At 42.3% G+C, this 15,928-nt stretch overlaps 1 protein-coding gene across 1 annotated transcript in view; it reads left to right on the plus strand.

Annotated features, from left to right (window-relative positions):
- LOC107295484 (cadherin EGF LAG seven-pass G-type receptor 3-like) overlaps window positions 1–12,581 on the plus strand; it is a gene marked incomplete at its 5' end in the record, with an annotated part of 75,393 nt that extends 62,812 nt beyond the window's left edge. Inside the window, 7 exons of the mRNA XM_029285860.1 lie at window positions 520–627; window positions 866–1,002; window positions 2,632–2,738; window positions 3,098–3,271; window positions 3,852–4,052; window positions 7,605–8,688; window positions 12,554–12,581. Coding sequence (XP_029141693.1) covers window positions 520–627; window positions 866–1,002; window positions 2,632–2,738; window positions 3,098–3,271; window positions 3,852–4,052; window positions 7,605–8,688; window positions 12,554–12,581 — 1,839 coding nt within the window. The remainder of the gene's footprint in view (window positions 1–519; window positions 628–865; window positions 1,003–2,631; window positions 2,739–3,097; window positions 3,272–3,851; window positions 4,053–7,604; window positions 8,689–12,553) is intronic.
- Between the last annotated feature and the right edge of the window lie 3,347 nt (window positions 12,582–15,928).

A 15,928-nucleotide genomic window follows, 5' to 3' on the forward strand; every position in this document is an offset into this window, starting at 1 on the left:
AAAATCAAAATCAAAATCAAATCACCTTTGGCTGCTGAGCATTGAGTTCAACAACCCTTGGAGGGCTACACTTTTCTTATTTCTATATGTGGGTTATATAACAGGGAGGAAGCATTTTGAGTGTCACATCCATACATTAGGTTGCTACAGTAGATGATCAGTTCTGTTGGCACACCTCTATATCTCATGAATGTATTTGGCTGGAAGGCTGAGCTAAGTTTTAATTCTGGTCTGAGACTCTGGAGAAGGATTGCCATGAGTATACATGGCCCTGCCCCATGGTGATATAGGCAATTTGATCTGGAGGCTTTATGTTAGCAGTTTAGGGTGATCGGTATTTTATTTACAAAAAAAACCAAACCCATATCTTTTTCTCTCATGTATTTCCTGAATCTTTTCCAACCCAAAGAAATATATTTAGAGGTGGGGAGAAGCATACTTGTTCACTAACCCAGAGGAGGCTACTGCCTGGAAGTATCTCCCATGTTCCAGAGTGGTGCTCTCTCTTTTTCTCTGCAGGGTTTGGCAACACTGATTCTATTCTGCGCACTGAACAAGGAGTTCCTGGAAGCCTGGAAAGGGGCCTGCCTGGCCAAGAAAGGCGAAGAAGCCCCCAGAAGTGGCCAGGTATGGACTGGGAGGAGATAAAAAGAGGTTCATTTGTTCTAATTGTCCCCATTCAAACAGACTTGATTATTCTTTATTCTATTTATTTACTTGATGACTGTAGGCCAGTGCTTTGATATTCTTGAGTGACTCGGGCCTTCTTCCTACTACTGAAGCTGGTCCTCAAGACAGTTTGTCATCTTAATATACGGACAGTCAGATAGATTCCCTCTTGTTGTCCCTTCTTCTTCCATGTCAGGGCCACAATGCCTACAACAACACAGCACTATTTGAGGAGAGTGGGCTCATTCGTATCACCCTGGGAGCCTCCACAATCTCGTCTGTTAGCAGTGTGCGCTCAGGCCGTACTCATTCTAGCCAGCGGGGCTACCTCAGGTAGGAAGTTCTCCGTGGCGTGTCTGAATACATGCTTTGGCATGTTTTGGGTTTTTTTTATATGGAAAGGCGGGATAAGTTTTAATAAGTAAATAAATAAATTGATCTAAGGAAAATTGTCTGTGACTTAGTAATAGGGTTGCCAGGTGTCCACTATTTGAGTGGACAGTCCACTTTTTTCACATTATGTTCACTATTTTTTTTCACAAAATAGTGGACATTTTTTTTATTCAAAAGCTTTATGATGAAATGGTACGTAATCTAAAGCTGTACAGTCTACTTTTTTTACTACTTAACCACCCCCCACCCCCCCCGCTTGTCTGCTATTTTTTGGAAGCAGACCTGGCAACCCTACTTAGTAAGGGTACCATTTCTTCTGGGCCTTACATATTCTGTTCTGCATGTGAGCAAGGGTTTGAAAGCCACTTAGGTGATAGTGCACCAGTCTCAACATTATGAGCCCCATTGATTGTTCTTCCCTCCGTTCCCCAATATATACTCAGCTAGAGTTTCATTGAGGCCTAGTGGGTATACAGAACGGGTATTGACAGAAGGAGATGAATTGTACAACGAAGTAAACCTTCTGATTCTAACCCAATAGCTTTAAAAAAACTTCTCCACCACTCCATTCACATATATTTTCACTCTTTAAAATATAATAAACATGAGCTTATCTGAATCATCTCATTTCCCACACTAACCAGCCAGATGGCTTTGGAAACTAATAAGCAGTGCGGCAGACTTTTCCTGCTGTTGTTTCTCATCAATTTATACAAAAAGTCACGTAGCCCCTGAAGGTAGCATGCCAATTTACTCTTCTGTAACCATAGGTAGCTTGATGGCCATGATTATGTCAAATCCCCTTTTAAATCAATCACCACATCTATAATCCATTTATACAAATATGTCACATTTGCATATTTGATATTTACCTATAAGTCCCTAAACAATTTAGGATTGGGATGCAGGAGAATGCCTTACCGTCCCCTATATAGATCTTTCTAACCACTAATTTGAAGAATTTGGCTCTGCAAATTATGTCACATTCTCTGTGTCCTTTGCCTTTTACTTGACACCAATCGGGGAAAGAACCCTTTGGAAAGCCCTCTCTCCCGAAAGAAAACACATGAGTATTATTAAAATTGAATCTTGTGCTGAAGATCTTTTTACTCGTGGTTATTTGAAAACTGACGAGGATACTATTGTTCTACTAATGGGATTTGTATGTGTTGTATTATGATATGCCCCGTGTTTTTATAACGTAAATGGAAACATGATACATATATACTTAAAATATGGCTTATTTGTTTGCCTACTGGAGCAAGTCACCCACTGGTGATGCATTACAGTGCCAATTCATGAAGAACAACAGAGTCATTGGTGGTGTGCTACATATCACCCTCCTTTGCTGTTATGCAGCAGAGATAAGATTACTGTTGCTTCCTCACACCAGCCTTCCCTGTTCTGATGGATTGGTAGTTGCTGGCTTTCAACAACATTTATCTAAGGTACAGCAGTTTTTCATGGTTTAGAATAGATTCAGGCTCTGAAACTACTCAAAAGTGCCTGAGAGTTTGGGTTTTGCCAGCTCTTAATGGATCTACGTATGTTCTGTGTTCTGAGTTTCAGAGAGAACATGATAGCACATCAAGGCTCGGCTCTGGATCACAATTTGCTCAACCATGCTGGCCCCACTGACCTTGACGTAGCCATGTTCCATCGTGATGCAGGTCCAGGTAAGGGGTAGCTTCTAATGGGTATAAAAGAGAGGTTTCCGCTCCTGGATCTAAAGCAGAGGTCCCAACTTGAGAAGAAATCTCTCTGATGCTGTCTATCAAATATTTCAGATACAAAGACTGTGAGTATCCAAAGGTTTTCCTAAGAAAGGACAGGTTTATATCTAACCGGATCTTTCTTATTGAAACATCTTATTGGCACACTGACTTGACCTGGCAGGAGTCTGGTCATTGTGACTGATGACATGCTTTGTGATTTCAATTTTGCAAGCTATTTAACTTTTGGGTGATTCATATCCTGGGAAGCTGTTCTTCCTTACTCTTCTTCCCCCTCTTCAAATATTCCCTATCTTATCCAGATCAAGACTCTGATTCAGACAGTGACCTCTCCCTAGATGAAGAACGCAGCCTCTCAATTCCCTCTTCAGAGAGTGAGGAAAATGTGCATCTCCGGGGCAGATTCCAGAGGCCGTTCAAAAGGGCAGCCCACAGTGAGAGGCTCCTCACCAATCCTAGCAACAATGCACACAAAGGCAAGTCCCCAGGACTCTGAGAAAATGCTGAGTCATGGGGGATTGGGGGGTGGGAGGGAGCAGGGCTCAGGATGGTCAGAGGCTGGGTTGACACAACCTGCTAGCTTAGCTAACCTCAGAGTAGGAAGGTCAAGGTTCAAAAATAATTTTATTTTTCACAAGTGGATCTTTTTGAAACGAGGAAGACTCCATTTTATTGTAAAGTAAAATATAAGTATTTGATTCATGTATGAGCTCCTCTGCATATAGAAGGTCCCTTCCAATTCATAAAAACTTTATAGAAATTGGCAGAAAATTTGTGATCATCTCAAGAAGGTGTCCAGTCTATTATCTGTAGTATAAGTGTGAAATATACAGTTATTAGTCATTAGTAATTCTGGGCAATTAGTAATTCTGGGCAATTAGTAATTCTGAAGCATAATATGCTAGTATGCGTAGGTCCTAGTAACTTCACTCCTCCCATTGAAAACAAATGGATCAGCTAACCCTTAAGAATGAGAACATACGGTGGCAAAATGTTATATTAATGTATGAGATATCCTGTGCTCTCCCTCTGTACATCTGCAATGTTCTTCCCTAGATGTTGATGGTAATGATCTGATGTCCTATTGGCCAGCACTGGGAGAATGTGAGGTACACCCCTGTTCTCTCCAGAAATGGGGCTCAGAGAGGAAGCTTGGATTTGATGTTAATAAGGATACAGCCAACAATAACCAGCCAGACTTGGCTTTAACCAGTGGGGATGAGAACTCTTTCACTCAGACCCAACGGCAGAGAAAAGGTGAGATGACTTAAAGCACAATCAGCCTACAATTAATTGGGGTTATTCTCTCTTAGACTAACCTATTTTACATGGCTGTTTGCAGGATTATTTTAGGGAATAAAATAGGAGGGAATAGTAGGGGAAATCTTGGCTGCAAATAGGGGCATCTGCAGAAACAAATGACAGTCCCTCACAGGTTAAAAAGGAGTGGCCATTCAGTCTACCTGACCATGCCTGTCATTTTGAAGCCAGTAACCATCACTGCAGGTGTGCTGGCTGCAAATATGTGAATAAGGAACCTGTCTACACAATTACAGCTCAGTAGTAACTATCAGTCATTCATAAACAGAGTAACAAGTTACTATTCTTGGAATACAGAACCCCCAGTCAATTTCTCCAGACAATGCGTGCTATCCCATGAGCCATTTGATCAGATAGACACTGACAAGGTTTCATGACATCAGCAGCCTTTCCCCCATTCATGGGGCAGGCAGCAGTGAAGATGGAGGGAGGAAAGGGAGGAAATGATAAATGGCCAGGGCTCCAAGTCATGATTCACATCAAAATTTACAAGCGTCTCTCTTGAGGTGCTTGTCCCTGATGTTTCCCTCTCTTACAACAATCATCTGTTTCCCACAAGTTGTACACTCATCAGCTTCACTGATGTCCACTCTAGACCTACTATCTGTTTCAGCATGGCTGTCCCTTCAAGCTAATAGCCTCTAACCCAGGGCTTTTCAACCTTTTCACCCATTGTACCACTTTTAGGATATGGCAATATGCGAGTACCACCAATCGCCTAGCAAGGTGTCAAAAACCTGATGACCAAAAAAAAAAAAAGGAAAAAAGTGATAAAGTACAGGTAGTCCTGGACTTACAACAGTTCGCTTAGTGACTGTTCAAAGTTACAATGGCACTGAAAAAAGTGCCCCCCAAGCCACAGCCGAGCAAGACACCTGCCTGCCCACCCGGCGGCGTCTTCCTCCTGTCCGAGGTTTTCATTGTTGTAAGCATTTCTGTTGAGGATTGGCAGCAGGGGTGGGGTAGGGGGTGTTTGGTTTTTATTCCCCCATCTGCTGGGTGATTGCAGCAGGTTTTGGTCACTTCACATGACCCTGGGACACTGTGACCATCATAAATATGAATCAGTTGCCAAGCATCTGAGTGTAAATCACAAGACCCTGGAGATGCTGCAACATTCCAGCTGATCGGCGCTTCTTCTGGCTTCAGCAGAAGCCCCAGGATCAGTGCTGCTTTCCAGCTGATTGGTGCTTCTTCAGGGCTCAGCAGAAGCACCAGGATCAGCGCCGAGCTCCAGCTGGAGCCTGGCGCTGATCCTGGCACTTTGGCTGAGCCCTGACAGCCCTGCAGCTCCAGCCATCTCTCGCTCAGACTTGTGCGGTGCTGCCACCAGTTCAGCTCATTCCCCTCCCTGCTACCACTTTTCTAGGATGGTCGCGTACCACCTGCCAGGTGCCAATGTACCACAGGTGGTACCCGTACCACTGGTTGAAAAGCCCTGCTCTAACCAATCTCCCAGCCAAGAAGGTCTATGAGAAAAAAGTATCCTGCAAAACCAAACAAAGGAAGAAAAGCAACAGGATAGAAGACACATGTCCCTGTCACAGCAAATACCATAAGTGGCATAAGACCACTCAGGTGGAAGTTGAAAAGAACATAACTCCAGGCTCTTCCCTGGCACCCAGGAAACACAGCCAGACCTAGGAAAACAAGACAGCAAACACAGGATCCCGCCCATTCCAACATGGAAGTGGTGCTTCCCAAAACAATTGTTTTGGAACACAGTTGTTTATTTACATTTGGTAGCATATAACAATGTGCAGGTGAACATGTTCAGAACTCTGGCACAAGAGACTCCACAGAGTTTTGTTTCTCCACATTTGGAGTGATTGCTTCACTTGGAGTGTACGTATGCAGAAGGAGTGACTGAAAACAGCGTTCATATAACAGATAGATTTCCATGTTATAGGCAATCCTCATTTAATGACCACAGTTGGAATTGACAATTCAGTCGATTGCTAAATAAAACCATGACTATACTTATAATCTTATTTCAGCTTTCCTTTAAAGAACTGTGAAGGTCATAAATGTGAGGATTGGTTGGAAAGTTACTTTTTTATCACTGCCATAAACAGTGGCCAATAAACAAAGCAGTCACTAAATAAGGACTATCTGTATTGCCTTGGGATCTTGCCGAATAATGCTCAGATATCCCCCTTCTCAGAGGCCCATAGATGGAGAACAGATGGCACTCCACCAGTCCTTCAGGTCCACTGGCACATCAATTTACTTATATGGAAGGGAAAGTACAGTAAATGCTACGATAGTACTTCCCCAGAAATGGATAAGGTCACCAGTTGCTATATGAGCTTTAATTCTGAAATGCATCATTGTGAAAAGCATGCTTCCTTATAGATTGGACTTCCAGACCAACATTTTCTCAGATATGGAAATAGGCACCAAGATTTTTTTCCCCTTTGTGTTGCTTCCTTAAATTTCTTATGTCAAGTTGCTAAAATATAGAATCTGAAACATCATGCTCCTTCCTTCCTTCCTTCCTTCCTTCCTTCCTTCCTTCCTTCCTTCCTTCCTTCCTTCCTTCCTTCCTTCCCTAATAAATGTTTTGCTCTGATTTTATTTTTAAAAAAACATGTTTTTGCATATAAAATGGCCGAATGAATAGTTTTGTGCTTATTGAGATATTAAAGCCAAACTGTAATAGTCATTTATTGATCAGGTAGCAGAAAGAAATCAGGGTGGATTTATCATTTTTCCCTTTTCACCTGCAGTCGGAGATGAGCGCCACCCCCTATAGTCAGCAACGACTAGCAGAGTAAAATCCTCAAGGAATCCTTTCCTTTCCCTCCCTCCCTCCTCACCTTTGTTTTTTTAAGGAAGAGAAGCAAAGGAATAGATATTGGTTTGAATCATCTTGAAAAAAATCTGTTAAAGCAGGAGGTGTTAAAGAAAGGTTTGAATAGACGAGAGAACCAGACTGCTTGGTAAAAGGCAACTATTCCAAACAAGGATGAGCCTAATAACAAGAGTCAGAAAAAGTGATTGGGACTGACAGTGGTGTCAAAGATTGGGCAAAGCAGAGAGAGGAGGAGGAGGAGAAGGAGGAGGAGGAGGAGGAGGAGAAGGTATAAACCAGTGAAAAACATATAAGCATTTCAGACTAAAGTTGAATAAGGAGAATAAGGAGACAAAAAGAGTGCTGTTACAGAAATGGGAGAGAAAGAGTTGTTGCAGGGATGTGTATCACATCATCACAAAAAAAAACCACCTGGAAATAATTCCAAGAGGAGAGGGCCTTAGACTTCTCACTTGTTTCTACTCTNAGGTATAAACCAGTGAAAAACATATAAGCATTTCAGACTAAAGTTGAATAAGGAGAATAAGGAGACAAAAAGAGTGCTGTTACAGAAATGGGAGAGAAAGAGTTGTTGCAGGGATGTGTATCACATCATCACAAAAAAAAACCACCTGGAAATAATTCCAAGAGGAGAGGGCCTTAGACTTCTCACTTGTTTCTACTCTGTTGTGTAGGCATCTTGAAGAATCGCCTCCAGTACCCTCCAGCTTTGCAAGGCCTGTCATCTGTGGGCAGAATGACCAACGATCTTTCCTGGTACAAAACCTCCACCTTGGGTCACAGGGCGGTCCCAGCTGCTTCTTATGGCAGAATCTATTCAGGAACAGGCAGCCTCTCACAACCAGCAAGTCGTTACTCGTCCCGGGAGCAGCTTGACCTGCTGATGAGAAGGCAGATGTCCAGAGATCAACTGAGCCGAAACATCTCTGGAGAATGCCTAGAAAATATGGCAAGCAGGCACAGGTCCCGGGAGCAACTGGATGCCATTATGAACAGGCCTGGGTCAAGGGATCACCTGGACACAATCCTCGATCAACATGGATCTAGAGAACACCTTGCAAGCATACCCAGCAGGCATGGGTCTAGAGAAAAAGTAGGTGAAATAGCTGCTGAACGGGATCCAAGAGATCACAGGAACACTTTACCCAGAAGGCAGACATCTAGAGACCATCTGGATTCTTTACCCTGTAGATTTGGGTCACGAGAACAGTTAGACTGCAGTGGGGCAGTCAGAGAAATCTCTAGAGAATGGCTTAATACCATGCCTCTTAGGCAGGCCTCTAGAGATCGAATGGACACCTTGCCAGCCCGAGATACTTCTCAAGAACAGTTGGATCTGCTTTTTAGAGGGCAACCTTCAAGGGACCAACTAATACCAGCTAGGCATACTTCAAGAGAGCATCTGGACATAGTGCCTGGCAGGCAGACTCCTTGGGAAAACATTGAACCTCTTTCTAGGCAGCAGCCATCTAGAGAAAATCTCGAACTCCTCTCCAGAAGACCGCCTTCTAGAGAAAATCTAGAAGCCATCCCTAGCCGTCACCCTTCCACAGAACAATTAGACATCCTTTCTTCCATCCTAGCCTCTTTTAACTCTTCGGCTTTGTCGTCAGTGCAGTCATCCAGTACTCCCTCAGGCCCACAGACTACCCCCACCCCTTCTGTGGCACAGGGGTCTTCTACACCTTCCATGCCATGCGCTTCGCCACCTCGGTCTGCAACCTCCCACAGTATTTCCGAGCTGTCACCAGATTCTGAGTAAGTGTTTCTCCTCTACTGACTACCCACATACAAGGAGTATGTTTAGAAATTTAAACCTTCTGATTGAAGGGGGGGGAAAACATGCGGAGGAAGCTTAATTTCAGGTTGAAGGACTTGCAAAAGTAATTGCATTTCAAGGAGTCTTTGGTTTATCATACGTAGTTCTCACTTTGTCCTGTGTACAGCATGCCAATCATAATTGGGGTTCTTCATCACCTGAAGTGGCCTGAGGCCTAACACATACCAGGATCGACCAAAAGTTCTTGCAGTAAAAGCTTTCAGCTCAAGATTTAAATAAGTTTATTTATGTATTTATTAAATTTATGTGCTGCCCATCTCCTTGATAAGGCAACTCTGAGCAGCTTACACATCATAAAAAAATAAAAATAAAAGCAATTTAGATTTTTGAAACCAAGAGACGGATAGTACAGGGATGAGGTCTTCTTATCCCGAAAATCCCCTTTAGCAGCAAGCACTGCCTTTGGGGCCCCAACCCAACCAGCAAAATCCAGTTTTAATACCCTTCCAGAAGGTCAAAAGAATGGGAGCAATTCTCACCTCCGGTGATAGAGTATTCCACAAGGTCGGGGTCACAACAGAAAAGGCTCTTCTCGTTGACCCTGTCCAATGGAATTCCTCAGTCCATGGGGTCCATAGCAGGCCTCTTTCAGTGGCGCGAGGGAGGTGGACGAGTCCCATTGGGGGTGAGATGGTTCCTCAGATGCTTGCTGCAAAATTAGGCAAAGGAGTGCATAGCAGCACTGCTTTTTTTGTTTGTTTGTTTGTTTGTTTTCTGCCATTACTTCTTTAGTGTTCTACTTGATGGATGCAATCTAATGACTCCCTCCGGAACGTACTAGAATAATGCTACATCATAATGTAATGTCATTTAAAGATCATCCTGGGAAGAGATAAGAAGAGAAGGGTGCATGGTACTCCCAAGTTTCCCTTTGAGGAGCCTTCAGAAAATGATAATTTGGCCAATGTTTATCAAAAGACATAAATAGAATATGAGAAAAGAAAAGCAAAAAAAACCAGGGAATGACTCATCTTACCTGTCGGTGGGAATTTTCAATCTGCCGTCACCAGCAAACAGCACAGCGATATAAATGTCAACTGTTTATGTGTCACTCTATCTGTCATAGCTTCTTCCAAAGTATATTGGAAATCATAATTAGTGAAATGCTAAACTCCAGCACCACTAACTACAATTTCTAGAGACCCCTTCCAGGGATACATAGTTGGGACATTACTAAATGTCCCTTCATCTCCACGTGGATCCCTAAATCCCAATCTGTCTATCTTGCTCCTGAGCACTTTCTATCATGTCAGCTCCTGGTTTCTTCTTGCTTTGACTGCAAGGCTTTGTGGCCTGACACAATGGCAGATGTTCAATAATGCCACTGGGTGATCCATAAAGCCTCAATTCACTTCCTGTGTAGATCTGTAGCCACGTTTTTAAAAACTAGTGGAGCTGTAGTACAGCTAGGCCAAAAGAAGTTGGCAACAAATATTAGAAATATGCTTGCATGCTTATCTTACACAATAATAGTAAATCTAGTAAATAGATTATTCATCCTTAGTAAGTGGATTTACTAATAGTAAATTTACACAATAATAGTAAATCTAGTAAATGGATTATTCATCCTAGTAAATGGATTATTCATCCTTAGAATCTTAAAATGCCCTAGGAGAATTCTCAGACTTACCTCTTTTTGGATTTAAATTAACTAAAAGCAGCTCAAATACTTGCTCATTTATTTATTCATTCATTCAGTTTACAGGTAGTCCTCTATTTACAACCATTCATTCAGCAACTAGGTTGTGACAGTCCTGAATGAAGGGAATTACAACTTGTGCCCAAAGTTAAGCCATTGTAGTGCCCATATGTCCACTCAAAATATGGGCACTTGGCAATCTGCCTATTCGTATGTCCACAGAGGGGCCACACCCCTCTGGCTACCCCCAACCTATCTCCGCTCCCATCTATGCCCTTTTGACCCACTGCCACTGTGTCCCACTGCCCCAGTTCAGCTTTGCCATCTTGTTGCCCCTGACAAAGCATACCCAGCCTGGCAGGGATTTATGACCATTTGCCACGGCCAGCTCGCCGCAGCCAACTTGCCACAGACAACTCACCAAGGCCAATTTGCTGCAGGACAAGAGTTACAGTGATATCAAAGAAATGGTAGAATAGAATCATTAAAGAAAGGATGCAAAAGGAGGGACAGAATGAAATATGAATGACAAAAAATTAGATGATAGATGGATGGATGGATGGATGGATGGATAGATGATAGATAGATAGATAGATAGATAGATAGATAGATAGATAGATAGATAGATAGATAGATAGATAGATAGATAGATAGATAGATAGATAGATAGATAGATAGATGATATAGAATTGAGTCCCGCAGTGAGTTGGCTGTGGCAAGTTGTCTTATTCTGGCCTGGCAGCTTGTCCAAGCTGGGACTAGCTTCATACTGCAAAAAAAGGGGGGGAGTAGTCAAAAGCAATCATATCATGCCCCAACACCCCTTTGCAAAGAGCTTCCAGGGCTAATTTTGTGCTGCAAAAAAAGGGGGGGAAGGGGAAGCCTAATACAGCCCTTTTTTGCAGGGCAAAGCCAGCCCAAGTCCCAGCCAGGAGCTCTTTGCAAAGGGCTCCTAGGTGGGGGTGGGGCTGGTTTTGTGAGGCGAAAAAAAGGATATTTTGCCTCCCCCCCTTTTTTTTCCAGAATGCAGGGCAGCCATGTTGGATGGGACTGGGGAAGGCAGGACATAGGATGCAGGACAGCCAAAAGGGCACATTGGAGGAAGAAGTTGGTGGCTGGGGGGAGTTGAAGGGAAGGTAGATCCTTACCTTACTGAGTCTTGGGGCTGGGAGGACTCAAGCCTGAAATGGCTTGTATTGGGTGTTGCTAAGTGATGTGGTCACATGATGTCTCCCTTTATGACTCACCATTTAACAATCACAGTTCTGATCCCAATTATGGTTGTAACTCAGTGACAACCGATAGCTGCCCATCTCCAGTATACGGTTCTGGAGAGTTCAGAAAGAATTTAAAAAAACAATAAAAAACACCAAAATAATGTAAAAATAATGATTGAAAAAACAATAGAAGCCATGCAGCAAAATTCACAGCTGAGTTATTCTAATATCTATGAATAACCAACAATACCACCAAATTTATCTCTCTTATTCTCAGCTCTCCATGCCTGATGGCAAAAGCAATTTTCAGAGCTTATGGAAAGTCAGCAAGGCTGGGGCCAATTGGATGTCTTGGGGGATGATTTTCTGGAGGTGGTGGGGGGGAGGAAATGCCATAGTAGAAACGTCCTTCTTCCTTGATCCTGCTAGGCAACAGTCCCTGGCAGATAGGACCCAGAACCCACCTCTTCCGCCTGATGGAAAGGTACATGTGATTGAAGAGAGGCTGTCCTCCCATTTGACCACGAGATAAGAAAACTCTCTGGCCATTCTTGGGTGTTCAGCTTATGTTCCACACTGTGTGAGGCTATTGTGCATTTCAGCCCATCTGACCGTAGTTCACGCCACGTTGACAATGCACAATGTAATTCTTTTGTCTTATTGTGAGATGTGGTTTGGAGAAGAATTAGTGGCACAGGGTTATGTTCCCACAGCACGCTTCTTTAATTCTTCTTTAGTTCTGTTGATTGTCTTCCCACCGTGTTTGTCACCACGTTGGATTTGTGGGCGAGGAGGGGTATTTCTGCATCCTTATTAATCGATACAGCCAATTCTGGGATGCAATGTTGTTGTTTGTTTGTTTTTTACTTCCTCAAGAGAAGTGGCTATCTCAGTTATGCCTTTTGTTGTTTTTTTCCCCCTGAGAAGATTAACGAGAAGTGAAGGTCATTCCTGAGGGGCCCAGCTGCTGTGAGAAGAACCAAGAGGCGCTGCAGGACCAGGCACTTCCAGCAGAGGACCAGGATCCCTCAGAAGGCCTACAAGAAAGAAAGGAGGAAGCTTTGGGGAAGCCAAGACCAACTATGCTCTCCTCCAGCATTCAGTGGTGGAGAATTTGGTGGGATGGGAATCGGCACGGTGCACTCACCTGACTGTGGAAGAAAGGTGTCTGGGTGCCACAGGACCCCTCTCCCCATTCCAAGGGACACCCTAATGGGAAGGAGGGAAGCTACCACACCATGGGCAAAACTCACCATTAATAGCATCTCCAAACTGGACCAACTGAAACCTTCCTTTCCAAAACCATTTTTCTGTACTCTGTGCAAACATGACAGGGTGGGGTGGCTGCAAGACGTGGGTGCGGGAAGGGTTTTATACATTTTTGTATCTTTGTAATCAGAGAGAAGAGAAATTTCTATGGTTATTTTTACGGTTCTTCTGTTCCCATTGCTGTGATGCTGATCTTGTTTTCTAGCTGTCCATGATGCATTTGGATTGTGGCATGAGGCGATGTTATGCAGCCTTTCCTAGTGAGGCTCAAGGCAGAAAAATGGAGGGACCTTTTCTTGCAGACTTTTTTCAGGTTGTGTGTTAGGTTGGTCTTGTTGAATGTCTGTATCTTATCTCCTCATGAGCCAACAGTAAGTGGCAAGTATTGTGCTGGGACGAGGGTATTCTCACCCCTAAATTAAGTCAGCGCATTTGTAATTGGGCTCTAGGATCTCATTTGCTTTGTCATATATCCCCAGTCTAACAAGCCTGGGATCCGAAACAGTTTTGTATACTTTCTGATGCTAGAACAATTACACATTTTGGGAACCTTGTGTATCTATATATTCTAACAGAGTTGTATTGATGCTCCTCTTGGAGTGTTCATTGTATTAGCAGGGTGGAATCTGAACTTGGCCTTAGTTGAAATTTATTTTGGCACTGGATGCTGTCTGTGAAACACAGATGAAATTAAGTTTTTTTATATTTTTTTTTATTTGAGTCTATTTCCTTCTTCCTCCCTAGCACACTTTTTTCCCCCAAACAAACACTTGCATCTGGTAACTCGCTGTGTGTGTGTGTGTGTATGTGTGTGTAGAACTCATCGTTGAAGCTACAGTCATTGATTTTTTTCCCCTTGCTGGTACATTTTTATAGCACTGTATAGCCAGCAAGAAGCTGTAAGATTGGGATTTTTCTCTCAATTTATAAGCAAAATGGCCTCCAGTAAATCCATGCCAGTTTGCTGCTTTAAATGGGGATCCTCCTGAAGTAACAATCAAGGTGTTAAAATTCCATACAAGTATTCCTCAACTTATGATCACAATTGGGAAGCAGAATTTCTGTTGCTAAGCAAAGCCATTGTTAAATGAGTTTTGCCTGATTTTCTATTTTTTTTTTGTCATGGATATCAAGCAAATCACTGCGGTTACATGAATCACGAAGCCGTTAAGCGAATCGGGTTCCCCCACCCCCAATTGTCTTCGCCTGTCAGAAGCTGACCGGGAAGGAAACAAATTGCCAGGATGTTGCAACCATCATAAAAGTACATACCAGTTGCCAAGTGCCTGAATTTTGATCATGTGACCATGGGGATGTTGTGGCAGTCACAAATGTGAGGACTGGTCATAAGTCACTTTTCCCAGTGCCATTGTAACTTAGAACAGTCACTAAATTAATGGTTGTATGTTGAGGAGTACCTGTACAAAGAACCTCAGTTCATCTAATTCTTCCAGGATACTTGGATGACCCGTCTCACCAATGAAAAAAGAAGAAATTCCTAGGAAATTTCTAAAAGCTCCCTTTTAAAGGAGTCCTTAAATGATGTACCCTTTTCCCCCAGTAACACATTGCAGTGGTATATATTGTTGATATATAATCCACATCTGCTGAGATGCTTACTATTTAAATAGGGATCATTATTTCAAATTTATTTCAAATTTATTTCAAAAAGATGCCTTGGGGATAAACTTCTATTTGCTTTTTCACAATATATTTTTGTTGATCCTTTGGACTGAAAGAATTTCCCATCTAAAACAAGTTAAATATTTAAACCATTTCAACCGTTATATCAATACCCATTACAGAAGGATAAATACATTCCTGCTCTAAACCAAATGCATTTCCAGGTGTTTTAGCAAATTATACTGTATTTCTCTCAAGAACCTGTTTTGATCTGGCTCTAGAATTATTAAAAAAAAAAACAAGGAGAAAATAAGATTTGTAGCCAAAGTCAACATTATTTGATGGTTATCTCCTTGTATTACTGTAACAGATGAAATATTGCACTCCTAGCGTAGTACGGCTAAAATCAAAATGAAAGAGGTGCAAAAAAGAAAGGAATTGAAACTGACATCATGCATTTTATTTCTCACCACTGTTACTTTTGATGGCCATGAATTTATTTCTTTTTCATGAAGAGAGTACTAAAAGTCTTAACCACCTCTGAATGGGCCAAGCTAATGACGTTTACTTACTGTTGGGAGAGTGAATACATCCAAGTCACAAAGGTGAATACAGTAATGAAAGCTACTGTGCAGTATGAAAGAGCATACTTGTGTTGTGGAGAATGAAGGTGTTACACTATAGGCAATAAAAGCTTAATGCTATGTACCCATTCAGATACTCCTGAATTATTATCTTCTTCAGTTCCTCAGACTCTTCTATTGGAGAGTAGCCAGAACCACCAATGCAGATTATCATAACAACATGCCACTAAGGTAAATTTATCACATCTAATTAGTTCCTCTGGTTTCTATCGTGGACACATAATTTGACCAGGAAGTCAACAATACTTTTGTTCTTTTCCATTACACAAATGATATAATATGGAATATGTGACCTTTGCTTGGGAAGAATTGTGGTTTGATTCTGATATCATTTCCTGTTTCCCTCTTTCACATCAGAGAGTAGATACCAATATTCATACAAAGAGGGCCTTTCATGGCTATATATAACTGTGAAATAACCAGTCATAAATGTTTGATTAAAAGATTTTTTGGGAGGGTGAGGATGGGAATGGCAGCCTTCTCCCTGGTGTGTGTTTATCAACCTCAGTGACTTTTAAGATGTATTGACTTTGATTCCCAGAATTCTCCAGCCAGCATGCTGACTAGAGAATTCTGGGGGTTGTAGTTCATACGTCTTAAAGTTGCCAAGGTTGAGAACCACTGCTTTAAAGTATTTTATTTCCAAATACACAAGAGTATTTAGCTTCTTTCAATTTAGTCGCTTGAGGAAGCCTAGCCCTGCACAGAAGCTGTGTCAACATGTCTCTCTGAATGGTTGTCTAGAATATTAGCTCTGAGAGAACCC

The sequence above is a fragment of the Protobothrops mucrosquamatus genome, unplaced genomic scaffold, assembly GCF_001527695.2.
Source record: "Protobothrops mucrosquamatus isolate PMUCROS unplaced genomic scaffold, P.Mucros_1.0 scaffold2358, whole genome shotgun sequence".
Lineage (NCBI taxonomy): Eukaryota > Metazoa > Chordata > Lepidosauria > Squamata > Viperidae > Protobothrops > Protobothrops mucrosquamatus.